At 44.4% G+C, this 20,725-nt stretch overlaps 1 protein-coding gene across 1 annotated transcript in view; it reads right to left on the bottom strand.

Annotated features, from left to right (window-relative positions):
* LOC126267269 (kynurenine 3-monooxygenase) overlaps positions 1–20,725 on the bottom strand; it is a 164,403-nt gene that overhangs the window by 40,212 nt on the left and 103,466 nt on the right. The window contains exons 6-7 of the mRNA XM_049972335.1: positions 11,994–12,165; positions 8,091–8,342 (exon numbers count right to left, since the gene is read on the bottom strand). Coding sequence (XP_049828292.1) covers positions 8,091–8,342; positions 11,994–12,165 — 424 coding nt within the window. The remainder of the gene's footprint in view (positions 1–8,090; positions 8,343–11,993; positions 12,166–20,725) is intronic.

Genomic DNA, 20,725 nt, shown 5'->3' with positions numbered 1-20,725 from the left:
AAAACAGAAAATAACTGTGACTATTCCATGAATTGTAGTCCGGACGACGTCATTTGCGACAGTAACAGTTCTGAAGAATACTTTCGAAGCTTTAAAAAAAAAAAAAAAGAAAAAAAAGAGCAAGTAATGCTATAGCTTTCAGCAACAAAGAAAAGGCGCTGAAAAATTGCTTAAACGAACGAGGGAAAAACTCTTGAATTTACGCAGTGTGCAAAGGCGTTTTCGTTTCGTAAAATCGGAGCGTGAACTGTACAAATGGAAGAATGAATTATATGATGTAAGAAATATGCGCCAAATGGAAACCCGGAATCATCTGAATGAAAAACTGTCAGAAAGATTTAGAATTGCTTGTGAGAAGCTATGCACCGTTACCGATGGAGATCTACGAGACTGGACCCGCCGAATTGCATCTGATATGAACATTGCCAATTTCCATGCTTCGTCGACCTGGCTACGCAGGTTCAAGAAATCGTATCGAATAGGAAGTCGCAAAATTACCAAGTTTACGTCGCGTAAAGGTACAGAGCAACTACGAGTGATAGATCATGCTGTAGAGGGATTCATAGCTGACATAAAGACGAAACTTGCTGTTAAACCCGTCAGGTTTCGTGAAAGAACTGCGTGCACACCGCATTTTATCATTGCGGGGTGAAAAAAAGACGGAGTCGGTTGCCCAATCAACGAATGCAATGACACGTTCATATACGTTGATGCCAGTGGTTTATTGTTTCCGCAGCTGTATATCAGTCTTCAAGAAACGCAAGGCAAATTATGACCAAAAATAAAAAAAAATGGACTGTTCAGTTGCAAAAATCTTGTACTCAACGAATCAAAATCTACAAAAAAGGGAAAGAATAATTTTCAACGTTACGTTCGAAATATATTCCTTCCAGCTGCAGAAACTAATTCACTACTTTTGTTGGATTCATGGTTTGGACACAACGACGCCTCTGCTTATGTGGAGGACGATGAAAAATCTGTAGATATAATGTGGATTCCGCCTGGAACTATTAGTGCGATTCAACCCTTCGGTAAAGAATTTTTTCGACTGTGCAAAGCATTTTTCAGGAAATTATCAGACAACGTAATTTCCAATATCTCTCTCTCATTTCAGGTTCATCAGAGGAACAGTATTCTTAAGCTCTAGTCATTTCTGCATTAGCAGTTCTCTTCGCCACGCTTTACGAATTTGATCAAGTATGCCTGGTACGCAGCGCAGTATACAAAACAACGGCCGGGACGATGTCTGACTCCATCCTAGTTCTAGCTAAATAATACTACTGGTTACTGGGAGGTGCCTGGCTGCATCAATGTTTCCTTCGTACGGTGTGCCTGGTACAAGAAAAATGTTTGTATTTGTCATTTAATTGACTCTTCGCATTTTTGTGACGACTACAGGGAATAAGCAAAGCACTGATAGTCAAATCTACAACATCTAAATATTATTATAAGGAATGGCCTACAGGAAATGTTACAAAATGTAGTACTGCAAGACACATTTGATTTCAACAAATTACAACTCTGCGACAGCAAATACTCCCATGATTTTATTTTTCCTGCAAGCCACTTTTATCACAGGCCTCTTGGCAGATATTTCAACTGGACCCCACTGCAGCTACTTAACGAATCCCTAACCTGTCCCAGTTCCCTAATCGGAAACTGGAGACCTGCAGTTTAACGTTGAATTCGAACCTCATGTCTTTCGTGGCCACTCCAACATCTGCGAGAAGTGAATGCTCGGTTAAAAATCATAGTGAAAGAGTTGTGGTCTGAATGGGATTTGATCCCACGCTCTCTGGATCATGAAGCGCGCACTCTCCACTAGACCATTAAAAAAAAAAGAACAAAAACGTATATGGCCAATATACCTTACACGCGTAGAGGAAACGCTAGCTGTGTCACCTCGATGTCGGTAATCAGCGTTCTGTTTATAAATTTCCCCTCAATGGTAACGAGAAGCCAGGGAAAAATGGCACCCGACATACAAGGAAAATTTTGGACCAGTGCTAAGGAGAGATGGAGATGCAATTCCCTGTAAAGTGCATGATCTCCACGCATGTCACACTTCCATACTGAGACAAACTATTCCTTCCCTGCGCCATTTTGCATACTTCGGCCAGAACAGTGCGCTTGCTATTCAAAGTAATCCTCACTGAATAGCAAACTTTGCGTTGTTGCTCTGACAAAATAGAGTTGTATCATGTATGCCGAATATTAGCTCCAAACACTCATAACTAATAACGCAGCGTTCATAGGCAATGTTCGCTACCTTGTGTTCAAATGGTTCAAATTGCTCTGACCACTATGCGACTTAACTTCTGAGGTCATCAGTCGCCTAGAACTTTAGGACTAATTAAACCTAACTAACCTAAGGACATCACACACATCCATGCCCGAGGCAGGATTCGAACCTGCGACCGTAGCGGTCGCTCGGTTCGAGACTGTAGCGCCTAGAATCGATGGCCACTCCGGCCGGCTCTACCTTGTGTTCTCTTCCGTTCTACCCATATACCATACTACGAATGGTAGTGAATTTTCTGCAAATGCTCATTCGCACGTGTTCGCTTCCATGCGCTCCATTGTAAACCAGGCTTTAGGTGCTTAAAATTGATGTCTGTGAACTCCGGATAATTCCGCTACGTGGCACTGCGTGAGTGATTCTCCGAGTCGCGCGTTATCCGGGCAGGGCTGTAAAAAAGCTGCCATGAGATGGTCTTCGCGCGGCAAAAATGTGTAATTTTAACATGTTTTACAAAATACTTGCAGAGTCTCATAGCACCTAAAATTGTGACACTGCATTTCTTTCGTTGTTTTCTTCCTGTGTAAAAAAAAAATAACAGGGTAGGTTTCGACAAGTCTTATTGGACCATTGCCTTGTCAGAAAGTTTCGAGAACCGGCATTTGAAGCTGGCTGCCCAACGATCCTACTGCCTCTGACATACATTTCGCGTAGGGACACGAAGATATAGGAGAAATTAGTGTTCACACGGAGGCACGTAAACAGTCGTTTTCCACTCGCTCTGTCTGCTAGTGGAACAGGAAAGGAAACGAATAGTTGTGGTACAGGGTACTCTCCGCCACGCACCACACTGTAGCTTGTGGAGCATGTATGTGCATGTAGAGAGATTCTGTGTTATTGTCGCTACTCTCTTGTTCGTCGTCTTATCTGAGTGTCTTCAGATTAGTTTCCATATTATTTGGATAGTGTCTTTCCTGTCTCAGACGATCTGCAAACATTGAGTGTACTGTCACCTTATAAGACTCTGAGGTGCTCAGGCTAACTAGTTTTAAAATTCCTATCTATTTTGTCTATGTAAATATTGGGTTGCGTTGTTGCGTTTTTCCATAAGTTTAATAAACGCTACAGATGGGTACTTCAGTCATCAATAATACACTCCTGGAAATGGAAAAAAGAACACATTGACACCGGTGTGTCAGACCCACCATACTTGCTCCGGACACTGCGAGAGGGCTGTACAAGCAATGATCACACGCACGGCACAGCGGACACACCAGGAACCGCGGTGTTGGCCGTCGAATGGCGCTAGCTGCGCAGCATTTGTGCACCGCCGCCGTCAGTGTCAGCCAGTTTGCCGTGGCATACGGAGCTCCATCGCAGTCTTTAACACTGATAGCATGCCGCGACAGCGTGGACGTGAACCGTATGTGCAGTTGACGGACTTTGAGCGAGGGCGTATAGTGGGCATGCGGGAGGCCGGGTGGACGTACCGCCGAATTGCTCAACACGTGGGGCGTGAGGCCTCCACAGTACATCGATGTTGTCGCCAGTGGTCGGCGGAAGGTGCACGTGCCCGTCGACCTGGGACCGGGCCGCAGCGACGCACGGATACACGCCAAGACCGTAGGTTCCTACGCAGTGCCGTAGGGGACCGCACCGCCACTTCCCAGCAAATTAGGGACACTGTTGCTCCTGGGGTATCGGCGAGGACCATTCGCAACCGTCTCCATGAAGCTGGGCTACGGTCCCGCACACCGTTAGGCCGTCTTCCGCTCACGCCCCAAAATCCTGCAGCCCGCCTCCAGTGGTGTCGCGACAGGCGTGAATGGAGGGACGAATGGAGACGTGTCGTCTTTAGCGATGAAAGTCGCTTCTGCCTTGGTGCCAATGATGGTCGTATGCGTGTTTGGCGCCGTGCAGGTGAGCGCCACAATCAGGACTGCATACGACCGAGGCACACAGGGCCAACACCCGGCATCATGGTGTGGGGAGCGATCTCCTACACTGGCCGTACACCTCTGGTGATCGTCGAGGGGACACTGAATAGTGCACGGTACATCCAAACCGTCATCGAACCCATCGTTCTATCATTCCTAGACCGGCAAGGGAACTTGCTGTTCCAACAGGACAATGCACGTCCGCATGTATCCCGTGCCACCCAACGTGCTCTAGAAGGTGTAAGTCAACTACCCTGGCCAGCAAGATCTCCAGATCTGTCCCCCATTGAGCTTGTTTGGGACTGGATGAAGCGTCGTCTCACGCGGTCTGCACGTCCAGCACGAACGGTGGTCCAGCTCAGGCGCTAGGTGGAAATGGCATGGCAAGCCGTTCCACAGAACTACATCCAGCATCTCTACGATCGTCTCCATGGGAGAATAGCAGCCTGCATTGCTGCGAAAGGTGGATATACACTGTACTAGTGCCGACATTGTGCATGCTCTGTTGCCTGTGTCTATGTGCCTGTGGTTCTGTCAGTGTGAGCATGTGATGTATCTGACCCCAGGAATGTGTCAATAAAGTTTCCCCTTCCTGGGACAATGAATTCACGGTGTTCTTATTTCAATTTCCAGGAGTGTATACTCTTTTTCACTATTTACAAGTTTGCCAACGCTGGGGAACTTTTCGATTCCGCGATTGTTGTAATCACGTGGTTCTGAGGCGAAGAACTCGTCGAGCCATGTTCAAAGCGCATTTTCATGCGGAAAGGAAGTTCCTTGAAGACTGTTCGATAGAGAGCGGAAAAGCTGAAAATCTGGGGGCGCAAGATTATGTGAATAAGGTGGCGCGGAAAGATTTCCCGCCCCAACTTCTGTATAGTGTTTTCTATCTAGCAGAATGCGGGAGGCTGTTATCGTTCCGTAGCATCACTTGCCGCAAACTTCTGGGCTTTTTCTGGGATCCATCTGAAAGACGTCTGAGTTGTTGACAATACATGTCAGCAGTGATGGTTTCACCTCCGGGAACCAATTCGTAGTACACTACACGGTCGCTGTTCCACCAGATGCGTAACATTATATTTTGTGCATGCGCGCAGACCTTTGTACTGGGAGTTGCTGCTTCGTTTGGGCTCAACTACTCCTTTACTTGTGTTAACATTTCCTGTCACCAGTAACGATACAGGATAGGAATGGTCGGTGCTGTTCACAAGCCAACTGATGACGAGAGACGCACATAACGGCCAATGGCCTATTAGTTGTGATTTTTGCTTAGATCTGGCCGTACCCATACACGCGATTTTTGAACCTCCCCGTTTCATGCAACTGTCGCACGACAGTAGAATGACCACAGTTCATCACTTTTTCCAGTTCCCAAGCACACTGACGTGGATCAATGCTGATTAATGCGTTTAAAGGATCGTCATCAAACACCCGAAGGCCTTCCTGAACATGAAGAGTCACTAATGTCAAGACGATCCTCCTTAAAACGGGTAAACCAAAGAAACATTTTCTTGCCGTGCTCTATCCAATGGCATTATCCACGTATACGGCGCAAATGTTTCTGGCTGCCTCCACTGTTGTCATCCTCCTATTGAACTCACACAGAAGAATATTTCCCAAATGTTCCGGTTTCTCCGCTGGGCACTGCATTTTCTTGCGTCCACGGCTCCAACCACTATTTCCAAATGGCAAAATAACAACATATAGATTCAAATAGCAAAAGTAAAATACGAGTAGTGATATACAAATAAAAAATCAGATTCGATAAATAAACCTCTAGCAACCGGAACACCAACTTGCAAAACAAAAACGATAAGAACCTATGCATAGTGCTAATAGATTGACATAAACTACAATTTAACTGATAAATGCCAGATTTGTTAAACTCGTCTGCGGAGATTCTTATATTATCACTTAGCACTTTTTGTGTTAACACGCTTTGTCTTTCATATTTTGGTTTGCTGAAGCAATTCGGTGACTCAGTTACTACAGTTTGTTATTTGTTGGTACATACGAGCTAAAGGCCACCCTGTCGTCAACTTAACCCATACAACAACAGCAACAACTGTGACTGGAGATGAAGTACAAAAGGGGAAGAATGAATATTACGAAAGAGAAGTAAATGTTACAGAAGGAGAGCACGCAGCACAGTGATTGCATATGGAAATACACTGACGAATAAAAAATCGCAACACCAAGAAGTTGTGCGACCTAAACGAAAGTTGGAGGGCGAGTTTTTACATCTCACAGATGATGTCTATGCAAATTTCGTGCCAGCCACATAAGAGTGGCGTTGGTAGCGCTACTACGAGGATACAAATCAGGTTTGCTTTAAATACACGTTGTAACGATCGTGAGCGATAGTTATCTTTGAGACTGGACGTGGTGGGTTGATGCCCGTCAAGAATGCCTTTAAGGCTACAAAGACGCCGTTATCAATACCTCACTGAGTGTGAACGAGGTCGTGTAATAGGGTTACGAGAAGCTGGATGTTACTTCTGCGATACTGCAGAAAGATATGGTAGGAATGCAGTCGATTTACGTTATTGCTAGCTGCCCTGGTCACGGGAATATAAGGACGCGAGAAGATCGGGCTCCGGACGGTGACGTGGCACCATTGAGAGGCAAGCCCATGGTATTCGGCACATGGCTCTGGCGCATCATACTGCATCTGCAGCGGCATTTTGAGGCGCAGTTGGCACCACAGTGGCTCAACGTACTGTTATAAATGGATTACTTCAAGGACAGCTCCGAGCCAGACGTTCTACAGCGTGAATTCCACTGGCCACAAACCACCGTCATTTGCGACTTCAGTGGTGTCAGTCGAGGGCTCATTGGAGGGTAGGGTGGACGTATGTTGTGCTTCGTGATGTAAGGTAGTTCTGCCTCGGTGCCAGTGGTAGCCGTGAGTTGGTTAAGAAAAGGTCAGTTGAGGATCTGCAACCAACCTGTGTGCGTACTTGACATATATGGCCTACATTGAAAGTTATGATGTGCGGTGCGATTTCGTACAACTACAGGAGCACTTTCATAGTTATCTCACGCATCCTGACTACAAATTTGTACGTAGCTCTGGTGATTTGACCTTTCGTGCTGCCATTCACGAAAAGCATTTCAGAGGGTGTTTTCTAACAGAATAACGCTCGCCCACTTACCGCTACTGTAAGCCAACATGCTCTATAGAGTGTCGGCATATTGCTTTGACCTACTCGATCACTATATCTGTGTCCAATCGAGCACATGTTGGACGTCATGAGGCGACAGCTGTGGTGTCATTCACAACCAGCATTAACCGTCTCTCTATTGAACGACCAAGTACAACAGGCACGGAACTTCATCACACAAACTGACACCCAGCTCCTACACAGCACAATGCATGCATGTTTGCAAGCTTTCTTTCAACATCCTGGAGTTTACTCCGGTTAGTAATTTACCAGCTTTTAACAGCAGCAGTGGCTTATCTGGCGCTTACAACTACCTGTGATCTTGAAATGTTAATCACTTAAATATGCTAGCTAGACAAATGTATTCCCGAAATTTCATTATTACACATTAATTATTTTTTTAGTGTTGCGATTTTTTATCCCCATCACTGTATTATTTAGCATTTTTTTTCTGATTGAACGCTTTTTCATCTTATATTTTCTTTTGCTGAAACAATTCTGTGAATCAGTTTACTTTCTATAGGCTGTTATTTATTGGCACATTGAACCCAAACGGCCACGTTGTTGTCAACTTAACTTATACAACAGCAACAACTGTGACAAGAGATGAATACCAAAGGGTAAGGAATGAATATCAGGAAAGAGAAGTAAAAGGTACAAAAGGAGAGCACGCAGCATAATGACTGCAGATGGAAACATAAGATAAAAGAAAAGAAAAATTAGAGTTTAGAGCAGAGGCCGACCACTTACCTTAATGGAGACGAGAGGCGACGGCTTGGTTGCGAAAAAGTCCTTGACGAGTTTTTTGCTTCCGATGAGCGGTATTGAGTCGGCGAAGTACTCGCCAAAGAAGTCGAGCAGCCTCTGGGGCGTGTCCAGCGCCTCGAACTGCTCGAAAGGCATGAAGAGCGTGACGGTCCACGAACGGTCCTGGTTGGGCAGCGCGATCATCATGAAGGAGCCGCGAGGCCAGATGTGCAGGTACTGCTCCGCCATCGCGAACTGCAGACACAGCAGCCATTGTCACATATATCGCCTCACCAGGTAGGCTGTTGCCACATTGTTTAAGACCCTCGTCGTTCCACATGTATCACAGGGAGGCTGTTTCCACATTGTTTAAGACTTTCATTCGTTTCACATGTATCATTTGGCTTCTATTCGTTCGTACATGCGACGTTTCTAACAACACGTTATCGAATACCTTAAAAGCTTCTTTAAAAATTTCGAGAATTGTCGTCGGAGGATTCTGCATCCCTCCACTCTATTCATCTGTCTCTTTTCCACATAGTTCATCGATTTATACAAAAATAAATGAAGGAACTCTGATACTCTATTCTATGTATCGACGCAGAATCACTCTGGGCGAAACTAACACAGTTTAGTTGCTTTTACATCATACCACCGAATCTGGCAATGCTTTGAAACTGCTAAAGATTTATGCGATTTGGATGTATATATCCTTCCTCCCCCTCTCTCTGCTCATCACCTCCTCTCCTTCCTCATCGTTCATCACTTCGTCTGCACTTTCTCCAACCATCTCCTCCTCCTTCCCTCTCTCCCAGTCTCCTCCTTCCCCTTATCTGTGTCCATTCTCCCTCTCTCCGGCCATCTCTTCTTAGCCCCCCTCCCCCTCCCAGTAAACGGACAGAGGGTGAGATGGCCAAAATCTCTGACTCAGCGTATGTCAGCAGCTTTGAGCAATATCATATTACAGTCTCACCTGTCCTACTGGAGGCCATTCTGGGCACATGGCATATCACCCAAGGGAGGGGAGGGGAGAGGTAGAAGAGAAGAGAGGAGGAAGTCATCCAATGTGAATCTAACAACTTACCACACTCCATTTTGCTTTCACTGAATAGGTGTTATTCGAGGTCAATGATCTGTAGAGAGAGGACTCACCGATCAATGTATGTAAGAAATTACTATTCATAAACTATCTGGTCGATTGGAGGGAGCGACGGAGCAGACATCGGCACCGCGCTTAGCTTATGCGCTGCTGGCGCTCGAGTTTGTGACGACATCTATGGCCTTGCACACAAATTAAACTTGTAGACATTTTTAATTACGTTGCCTTGAGCACACGAATCATTATTCCTACGCTCACATAAATATATATGGTAGATCCTATCCCTGTTTCCTGATGTCCACATAGCCGAGACATGTTGTGAAAGACAGCTCTGACATGGGGCAGAGATACGATCACTGCGCCTATGTGAGGAGGAATGAAATTATTTCTGTGATAAAACATTAATTTCCTACTAAAATACATATTACTAACGGATATCAATAAATCACCTACCCAGTAGCTTGAGAAATTCCATATCGTCACATGCTGTGAGCAGAAAACATGCTATGAATTTCATCCAGTGGTTGTATTCGAAAATCCACGTTCTAGTGACGGTGAAGTAGTACTGTCCCTAAATGAGTGGTATCGTCTATGTGCTGCCTCAATGGAGACTGCTGCTTTATTCCAATCTCGCACTCAGTGACAGAATGCCTTGCTCATCTTTTAAACACTCGTGTTAACTGTGTGGATGTGTAAACAGTGTCAACGTCATTCCTATGAGGTTTGGTGTTCATAAGGTGAAATTGGTTTCTGTGTACGCCAGCTCAAGGCTGGAAAGTATAATTGTAACTATCCTGTAGGACCATTATGACACACTGTCAGCAGAAGAACACTAAAATTAAGGATTTATTTTATAGGACAACTCTGCGTGTTCCTCAGATCGAGGGTTCACTGCCTAGAAACAGTAAAGGTATATAGTTACTGGAATACCGAGGAGCTCTCTCACATTCATCAAACGAACCTAGTGTGCGCTCTGAGTGTATGCATGGTACATCATCACTGCGTAAGATAGAACAATGTTGAAATAAGTTAATTATATTTCCATAACAAAGAAGTTGTCAAGCCACAAGAAGCCATAACAATCATGAAGCAATATTTATTTTACAAATTTGTAATAAATGGAGGGATCAACCACCAAATTCATTTGCAGGTAGAGTGCATTACAATAGTCATTGTAAAAAAAGGACGCAGGATGTTCTGTGCTATCACGATACGATATAGAAGGAGTATTGTAGTGTGGTACATGAAGCTTAAGCAGACCGGTGGTATGTTGAATCTTCCATGAACAAAGTGTCAGGCGTCATTCCTAGTCTATCCGACTTGCATCTCGCTAATTAGAGATTCCTAGGAACAGGTCTGGATGATGGAATATGTCGAGCAGATTATTATGAATATTGATAATAATCATGTCATTATAAAAAAAATAACAAAAGATGTGCCGAGCAATTTTTTTGTAACTGAAATATCGGCACCAGCGATAGGTATCCCGCACCGCGGTCGCGATGGCCTTGGTTGAGGCATACACGCGCGACCGACATCTGATACACACAGTCGGCCACCTCGTATAGTAGAATGAGCAGCCTACTGACATAAAGAACTCTAGTAAACAATCACCTAAGCAAATGGCAATCGGAGAAAACCTTGATTGCTTAGAGTACTCTCTAGCGCTAGATTAATGTTAATTATCCTCCCTCGCTTCACAGCCACAGGAATAAAAAAAATATTATTAGTTAGCTATATATTGCTTTTTGCATCAATAACCGCATGGTGATTGTCTTGCATCGGGGAATGTTGGGATCTCACGGCTACATTTTGGCACCACCTCTTTAGTGATTACCTGTTACTATATTCTTTTATTCAGCCAATTACGATGTTTTGGCGTGTATTTGCCGATTTTTGTTGTTCGGAAAACATTCTTATTTGTGAAATGTGTTGGTACATTTATAGTTTCTGGAGGCCGAATGTTGCAGTTTCGCATGGATGAATACCCCCCTGTTATGATATTGCCTCACTAATTTGGCACCAAACTGATTAATTCTTCTTCGTGTATGATACTTTGTCTAAAACAGAATTTAATAGCGACTACTAAAGGGAAGAAATATGGCGCATGAAAGGGACTGATCTGTGGTACTCTCGTTAAAAGTGATTAAATAGTGACAGTTTTGCTTTAGATTTGATCCTAGAACCATTATTGAAATATTAAAAGTACAGAGCGATTCATAAAGAAAAACAGATTTCAGTTGTTTATTACAGACGAGCTATGAAGGATAGAAACACATTGCACATGTCATTGAATAGAGGAAGTTTCAAAGTTACATGTTAGCGCAGGCATTACACCATAACAGTCAACATGAGCACCAGGCGTTGCTCGGTAAACATTGAAACGGTAGTCCAATTCATCCCACACGCGTATCGACAGGTCTCTGTCTATCAAATGACAGCTTCAACAATTAGATTTCTCAGCTCTTCAAGAGTAGTTGCCGTATGTAGGACAAAGACTATCTCTTATGTATCCCCACAGAAAAAAATCACAAAATATGTGGTCTGGTGATCTGTGAGGCCAAGTGCAATGAAACTTGGTATCGACCTCTTCCAATCTAATGTTGTATGCGTTTCTATCATTTATAGTTTATCTTTAATAAACAATTGAAAACAGTTCTTTTCCTACACTTATCGTCCAAGAAGAATACGAAGATGGTTTATGTATAATGTGTTGAAGTTTAATTCACTTCACGAACAACACGACAGTATCCTTCATACTGCTTGGTCAGCTCGTGCATGCTTCAGTAAGCCGTGCGCGCTCTCACCTTTCCGTCGGCGGTGGGCGGTATGCAGAGCTCGAGGTAGCCGTGCTCTATGTAGCGCTGGCTGTACTGGAACAGCGGCGCCTTCATCATCTGGCGGCGCACCGCGGAGAAGGCGCCGTCTGCGCCCACCACCAGCGACGCGGACTTCTCCACGCGCAGCCCATTGTCCAGTCTGCAACACGAAAGCGCACGTACAACACGCTTCACAGGACCGGGATGGTTCCTCTGAACGGGCACGGCCGGTTTGCTTCCTAATCCATCCCTAATCCGATGGGACCGATGACCTCGCTGTTTCGTCACCTCCCCCAAACCAGCGAACCAAATACGATGTACTCCCACTAACATTTACTGATCTTTTTGCAAGATGATGATTTTACATATGGGGTTTCGTGAGGAGACAATGTTTTATTCATTTATGGCCAGTTTTGAGCTTGATGTTCTGCAACGTATGTTAATGACAGAAGCTCAATCACTTGAAAATGGTATAAAAGGCCGAAAACAAGGTTGTAATATAATAAACAACAATATAGTCAAATGCCGGTGTGTTCATTTAAAAATTATTGTATGACTGTGGCTCAGAAATATCAAAAACTGTTAACCAACCAACGTTTCACAGGCTCCTCCCAAACTGAACCATACAAGCAGAAGCAAAAAGACCCGGCAACTTCTTTCAGCCAGGGACTGATGACCTCGCCATTTAGCCCCATAAGCCCCCTCAATCAACAAATCTATTAATCTTTCAGTCAGCCGGACATTCGTGAGCGGATAATTCCTCGAGAGGATAGCGGACTGGTTCCTTAAGTCACGCAACCACGTAAACAATTTTTTTTTTTTTTTTTGGATGCCTCGGGATTTCAGCAATCTTGTATCAGTTATGTTTACCCAACATCATGTATTTTCAAGAGGGGAACTAGCGTACGGAGGTCATTTAGGTGCACAAATTTCATACGGAATTCATCCAAATGCAGAACCTTTAACAGAAAGAAGTGATAACATTTTTCGTAGGTTAAAAACCCTTACTGGGTTATTACGTGCAGCACCTCGTTTCTCCCAAACGACGTAACACAATCCGCATGGTGTTATGTTATTAACGCCCTACGTTATTTTTGATCCGGTCCGGATTTTCTATTTGCTATCGATCAGCTGGCACGATTGTGTTGTTCTCGATGAGGCCGTCTTACTTCTGACAAGGAACCCCGTGAGTACGAGGTAGCAAGTTCAATCGTTAGTACGGCTCATTTGAAAGTTTTTTGTTAACAACTGCGACAGAAGAAATATTAGGTCCTGATAAATCACCATGTGCATTAGGAGGGGGAAGTGCGGAGATCTACATCTACATCTACATGGATACTCTACAAATCACACTTAAGTGCCTAGTACTCAATAATTCTATATTATTCCAATCTCGAACAGCGCTCCGAGCGAGATGGCGCAGTGGTTAGCATACTGGACTCGCATTCGGGAGGACGACGGTTCAACCCCGTCTCCGGCCATCCTGATTTAGGTTTTCCGTGATTTCCCTAAATCGCTTCAGGCAAATGCTGGAATGGTTCCTTTGAAAGGGCACGGCCGATTTCCTTCCCCATCCTTCCCTCACCCGGTGACTGAAATTTCGTGAGCAGTTTTCGCCGCAAGGAAAAACGCCTTTGTTTTGACGATGTCCACTCCAAAACCTGTATTATGTCAGTCAGTCTCTCTCCCTCTCCCTCTCTCTCTCTCTCTCTCTCTCTCTCTCTCTCTCTATCATCTATTTCGCGATAATACAAAATGTACTGCTCTTCTTTGAACTTTGTTGATGTATTCCGTTAATCCTGTCTGGTAAGGATCCCAGACCGAGCAGCAGTACTTTAATAAACGATGGACAAACGTAGTGGAGACCATCTCTTTAGCAGATCTGTTACATTTTCTAAGTGTTCCGCAAAAAAAAAAAAAAAAAAAAAAAAAGTCTTTGGTCTGCCTTTCCCACAACATTTTCTATTTGTTCTATCCAATTTAATTTGCCCGTAATTGCAATTCCTAGGTGTTTAGTTGAATTTACGTCCTTTAGATTTGACTGTTTTATCGTGTAACCAAAGTTTAACGGAGTCCTTTCAGCACTCATGTGGATGACCTCACACTTTTCATTATTTAAGTTCGATTTCCAATTTTCCCACCATACAGATATCTTCTCTAAATCGTTTTACAATTTGTTTTGATCTTTTGATGTCTTTACTAGACGATAAACGACGGCATAAACTGCAAACAACTTAAGACGGATGCTCAGATTGTTTCAAAAATCGTTTATGTTACGGCATGAGTCAAGCGCCGGCAAGCCAGTCGGGAACGATAGAGCAGAGAGGGCTGTGAAGAAGTCGTCAGACAATTGCACAGCAGCGACCTCTACGCGAGGAGGACATGAGCGCCGCGCCCGACTGTTTAGCGGCCAGTTCTAGTGACGCTACAAGACTAGCGACCTGGATAGAAGCATCACAACTCGTTAATTGCTTGTACATTCCACGCAGCTCAATCCTGGAATTGTTACACTGAAGAACATTATTTATTTCGGATGTCGCCCTTTGCTTGCGACACGTCTATGTAATTCTCAAAGTTACGTATTGCCGTTTACTTTTTTGTAATAAAGCCCATTGCTGGCCAGGGTGGCCGAGCGGTTCTAGGCACTACAGTCTGGAACCAAGTGACCGCTACGGTCGCAGGTTCGAATCCTGCCTCGGGCATGGATGTGTGCGATGTCCTTAGGCTAGTTAGGTTTAAGTAGTTCTAAGTTCTAAGGGACTGATGACCTCAGCTGGTAAGTCCGATAGTGCTCAGAGCCATTTGAACCATTTTTTTTTTCGTAATAACTGCGAACTATGACCTGCCTGACAGAAAAACACGAACCCAGTCACATAACTGAGACGATACACTATAAGCACCCAATTTCACTACAAGCCACTTGTGCGGTGCAGTGCCAAAAACATTCTGAAAATCTAGAAATAGGGAATCAATTTGAAATCCCTTGTCGATAGCACTCAACACTTCGTGTGTGTAAAGAGCTAGTTATGTCTGACAAGAACGATGTTTTCTATATCTGTGTTGACAGTGTGACAAAAGATCGTTTTCTTCGAAGTAATTCACAATATTCGAACGTAATATATATATTCGAGACAAGGTTTCATTGTGGAAATTATTATAAGCATCTCGGATTGAAGTCCGCACTAAATTTCGAGCTTCTGTAAAAGATCGCCAATCTTGCAGATTTTGCGTTCGTTCAAATCACTCTTTTTTTAAATTTATGTATTACACTTCAGAAAATGAACATCGTCGACATTCCAGAAATGTTAGGATCAAACCATTAAATCACACCCATATGAACACCGAATGAAAAATAGCGCGCCACAGTGACCACAAAGGTTAGCTCCATCAAGATCGTAGGCGAACTCCCTGGGAGTCGCAAACCGTGCAGGACGTTCAGCTAGGTACCCACTTTTGAAGAATGCGTATAGAATCATGATGGTGTAATGGAGTGATGAGAACTGACGGAATGTAATTGGCATGCAACCGAATGTGAAACGGTCAACGTGGAGCTTATCAAATGGTTCGAGTGGCTCTAAGCACTATGAGACTTAACATCTGAGATCATCAGTCCCCTAGAACTTAGAACTAGTTAAACCTAACTAACCTAAGGACATCACACACATCCATGCCCGAGGCAGGAAAAGAGCCTGCGACTGTAGCAGCAGTGCGGTTCCCGACTGAAGCGCCTAGAACCGCACGGCCACATCGACCGGCCGGAGCTTACCGTGAAGCTGGCTAAGGCGTAGCTACAGATAGTGCGGTCACATGTTTTATAGACATGGAACAAAACAAATATCCGAAGGCTGAAAGTGTATAGCGGTTCCAAGTGATACAAACTGCAATGTCACACACTTTTCAGGAGGGATAGTTTGCTTTTGTTGTTCTCTTGCGTCCATTTCCCATTCTTGGTTGTTGTTACGTAAATATTCTCTACTGCCATTGTGCCACCAGACACACGAGAAAACGTCGTAGGGGATAGAGCACCTCCAACTTTCCGCAGCGGCTCAATAAATAACTTTCCAGCCAATTTACCATCTAGATTAACACTCGCCATAATTTTATACGAATGCGTTAAGACATTGATGTTAGTTGATAATGACACGAATCTCTTGTTACCTGTAATTTCCAGGGTTCCTTTCATATGTGTTTTCTCTTCAAACCCCGATTGGTCGGAGTTGAAAACAAGTGTTTTCTCTTCAAACCCCGATTGGTCGGAGTTGAAAACAAACTCCTTACTGAGCGATGGGATAAGTTTGTTTAAAAAATGGCTCTGAGACTATGGGACTTTACATCTATGGTCATCAGTCCCCTAGAACTAGTTAAACCTAACTTAACCTTAGAACATCACACAACACCCAGTCATCACGAGGCAGAGAATAAGTTTGTTTATCTTATCTATAAATTTTCGGGCCTATTCTGCAGCTTGCCGTGTATCGGCATGTTGACGCCTCGTTTCAAGTTTCGTTATCTTACGTCTTCTAACTCTGTAGCACTGTTTAAAATTAGGCAACCATCGAATGCTACCTTTGAAATCGTTGTAATCTATGTCGCACGTAATTTGATGTGCATAAAGTAGCAGATCACTATTATGCACGCCCTTTAAATTGTATCGAGCATCCTTGAAACGCACGAACAACAGTTTTTGTAAAAAGTGCGCCTTGTCCTTCCTTGAATTTTCGTAGTTTTTCTTACGCACTACACGGTCATACTGCTGCGGAATTATCCTAATTTGTTCACAACTGGTTTCTCTCTCCCTCACTTTTTTTTTTTTTTTTTTTTTATACTATGCTATGGATAATCTTCTACGTACGTAATTACACTCCTGGAAATGGAAAAAAGAACACGACACCTGTGTGTCAGACCCACCATACTTGCTCCGGACACTGCGAGAGGGCTGTACAAGCAATGATCACACGCACGGCACAGCGGACACACCAGGAACCGCGGTGTTGGCAGTCGAATGGCGCTAGCTGCGAAGTATTTGTGCACCGCCGCCGTCAGTGTCAGCCAGTTTGCCGTTGCATACGGAGCTCCATCGCAGTCTTTAACACTGGTAGCATGCCGCGACAGCGTGGACGTGAACCGTATGTGCAGTTGACGGACTTTGAGTGAGGGCGTATAGTGGGCATGCGGGAGGCCGGGTGGACGTACCGCCGAATTGCTCAACACGTGGGGCGTGAGGTCTCCACAGTACATCGATGTTGTCGCCAGTGGTCGGCGGAAGGTGCACGTGCCCGTCGACCTGGGACCGGACCGCAGCGACGCACGGATGCACACCAAGACCGTAGGATCCTACGCAGTGCCGTAGGGGACCGCACCGCCACTTCCCAGCAAATTAGGGACACTGTTGCTCCTGGGGTATCGGCGAGGACCATTCGCAACCGTCTCCATGAAGCTGGGCTACGGTCCCGTACACCGTTAGGCCGTCTTCCGCTCACGCCCCAACATCGTGCAGCCCGCCTCCAGTGGTGTCGCAACAGGCGTGAATGGAGGGACGAATGGAGACGTCTCGTCTTCAGCGATGAGAGTCGCTTCTGGCTTGGTGCCAATGATGGTCGTATGCGTGTTTGGCGCCGTGCAGGTGAGAGCCACAATCAGGACTGCATACGACCGAGGCACACAGGGCCAACACCCGGCATCATGGTGTGGGGAGCGATCTCCTACACTGGCCGTCGAGGAGACACTGAATAGAGCACGGTACGTCCAAACCGTCATCGAACCCATCGTTCTACCATTCCTAGACCGGCAAGGGAACTTGCTGTTCCAACAGGACAATGAACGTCCGCATGTATCCCGTGCAACCTACGTGCTCTAGAAGGTGTAAGTCAACTACCCTGGCCAGCAAGATCTCCGGATCTGTCCCCCATTGAGCATGTTTGGGACTGGATGAAGCGTCGTCTAACGCGGTCTGCACGTCCAGCACGAACGCTGGTCCAACTGAGGCGCCAGGTGGAAATGGCATAGCAAGCCGTCCCACAGGACTACATCCAGCATCTCTACGATCGTCTCCATGGGACATAGCAGCCTGCATTGCTGCGAAAGGTGGATATACACTGTACTAGTGCCGACATTGTGCATGCTCTGTTGCCTGTGTCTATGTGCCTGTGGTTCTGTCAGTGTGATCATGTGATGTAACTGACCCCAGGAATGTGTCAATAAAGTTTCCCCTTCCTGGGACAATGAATTCACGGTGTTCTTATTTCAATTTCCAGGAGTGTATGTTTGGTATCCGCTCCTTGAACAACGCGCAACGCGTATGCTGCGGATGATCTTCCACGGCCATATCGGTCATATTGCTGCGGACTTATCCTAATTTATCACAACTGGTTTCTCTCTCTCTCTCTCTCTCTTGTTTTTTCTTCTTTTACTATGCTGCGGATGATCTTCTACGTACGTAATTATGTTTGGTATCTGCTCCTTGTACAATGCGCAACGCGTATGCTGCGGGTGATCTTCCACAGTCATATCGGTCATATTGCTGCGGAATTATCCTAATTTGTTCACAACTGGTTTCTCTCTCTCTCTCTCTCTCTCTCTCTCTCTCTCTCTCTCTATCTTTTTTTTTACTGTGCTGCGGATGATTTTCTACTTACGTAATTATGTTTGGTATCCGCTCCTTGAACAACACGAAACGCGTATGCTGCGGATGATCTTCCACAGTCATATCGGTCATATTGCTGCGGACTTATCCTAATTTGTTCACAACTGGTTTCTCTCTCTCTCTCCCTCTCTCTCTCTTTTTTTTTCTTTTACTATGCTGCGGATGATCTTCTACGTACATAATTATGTTTGGTATCCGCTCCTTGAACAACGCGCTACGCGTATGTTGCGGATGATCTTCCACGGTCATATCGGTCATATTGTTGCGGAATTATCCTAATTTGTTAACAACTGGTTTCTCTCTCTCTCTCTCTCTCTCTCTCTCTCTCTCTATATATATATATATATATATATATATATATATATATATATATATATATATATATTTTACTGTGCTGCGGATGATCTTCTACGTACGTAATTATGTTTGGTATCCGCTCCTTGAACAACGCGCAACGCGTATGCTGCGGATGATCTTCCACGGTCATATCGGTCATATTGTTGCGGACTTATCCTAATTTATCACAACTGGTTTCTCTCTCTCTCTCTTGTTTTTTCTTCTTTTACTATGCTGCGGATGATCTTCTACGTACGTAATTATGTTTGGTATCTGCTCCTTGTACAATGCGCAACGCGTATGCTGCGGGTGATCTTCCACAGTCATATCGGTCATATTGCTGCGGAATTATCCTAATTTGTTCACAACTGGTTTCTCTCTCTCTCTCTCTCTCTCTCTCTCTCTCTCTATCTTTTTTTTTTTACTGTGCTGCGGATGATTTTCTACTTACGTAATTATGTTTGGTATCCGCTCCTTGAACAACACGAAACGCGTATGCTGCGGATGATCTTCCACAGTCATATCGGTCATATTGCTGCGGACTTATCCTAATTTGTTCACAACTGGTTTCTCTCTCTCTCTCCCTCTCTCTCTCTTTTTTTTTCTTTTACTATGCTGCGGATGATCTTCTAAGTACATAATTATGTTTGGTATCCGCTCCTTGAACAACGCGCTACGCGTATGTTGCGGATGATCTTCCACGGTCATATCGGTCATATTGTTGCGGAATTATCCTAATTTGTTCACAACTGGTCTCTCTCTCTCTCTCTCTCTCTCTCTCTCTCTCTATATATATATATATATGTCTCTCTCTCTCTCTCTCTCTCTCTCTCTCTCTCTCTCTCTCTATATATATATATATATATATATATATATATATATATATATATTTTACTGTGCTGCGGATGATCTTCTACGTACGTAATTATGTTTGGTATCCGCTCCTTGAACAATGCGAAACGCGTATGCTGCGGATGATCTTCCACAGTCATATCGGTCATATTGCTGCGGACTTATCCTAATTTGTATTTGTTCACAACTGGTTTCTCTCTCTCTCTCCCTCTCTCTTTCTTTTTTTTTTTCTTTTACTATGCTGCGGATGATCTTCTACGTACATAATTATGTTTGGTATCCGCTCCTTGAACAACGCGCTACGCGTATGTTGCGGATGATCTTCCACGGTCATATCGGTCATATTGCTGCGGAATTATCCTAATTTGTTCACAACTGGTTTCTCTCTCTCTCTATCTTTTTTTTTTTTTACTGTGCTGCGGATGATCTTCTACGTATGTAATTATGTTTGGTATCCGCTCCTTGAACAACGCGAAACGCGTATGCTGCGGATGATCTTCCACAGTCATATCGGTCACATTGCAGCGGACTTATCCTAATTTGTTCACAACTGGTTTCTCTCTCTCTCTCTCTCCCTCTCTCTTTCTTTTTTTTTCTTTTACTATGCTGCGGATGATCTTCTACGTACATAATTATGTTTGGTATCCGCTCCTTGAACAACGCTCTATGCGTATGTTGCGGATGATCTTCGACGGTCAAATCGATCATATTGCTGCGGACTTATCCTAATTTGTTCACAACTGGTTTCTCTCTCTCTCTCTCTCTCTCTCTCTCTCTCTCTCTCTCTCTCTCTCTCTCTCTATCTTTTTTTTTTACTATGCTGCGGATGATCTTCTACTTACGTAATTATGTTTGGTATCTGCTCCTTGAACAACGCGCAACGCGTATG

The sequence above is a fragment of the Schistocerca gregaria genome, chromosome 4, assembly GCF_023897955.1.
Source record: "Schistocerca gregaria isolate iqSchGreg1 chromosome 4, iqSchGreg1.2, whole genome shotgun sequence".
In the NCBI taxonomy this organism is placed as follows: domain Eukaryota; kingdom Metazoa; phylum Arthropoda; class Insecta; order Orthoptera; family Acrididae; genus Schistocerca; species Schistocerca gregaria.
Note: the sequence above shows the minus strand (reverse complement) of the source record. Positions and strands in the feature narration are given on the sequence as shown.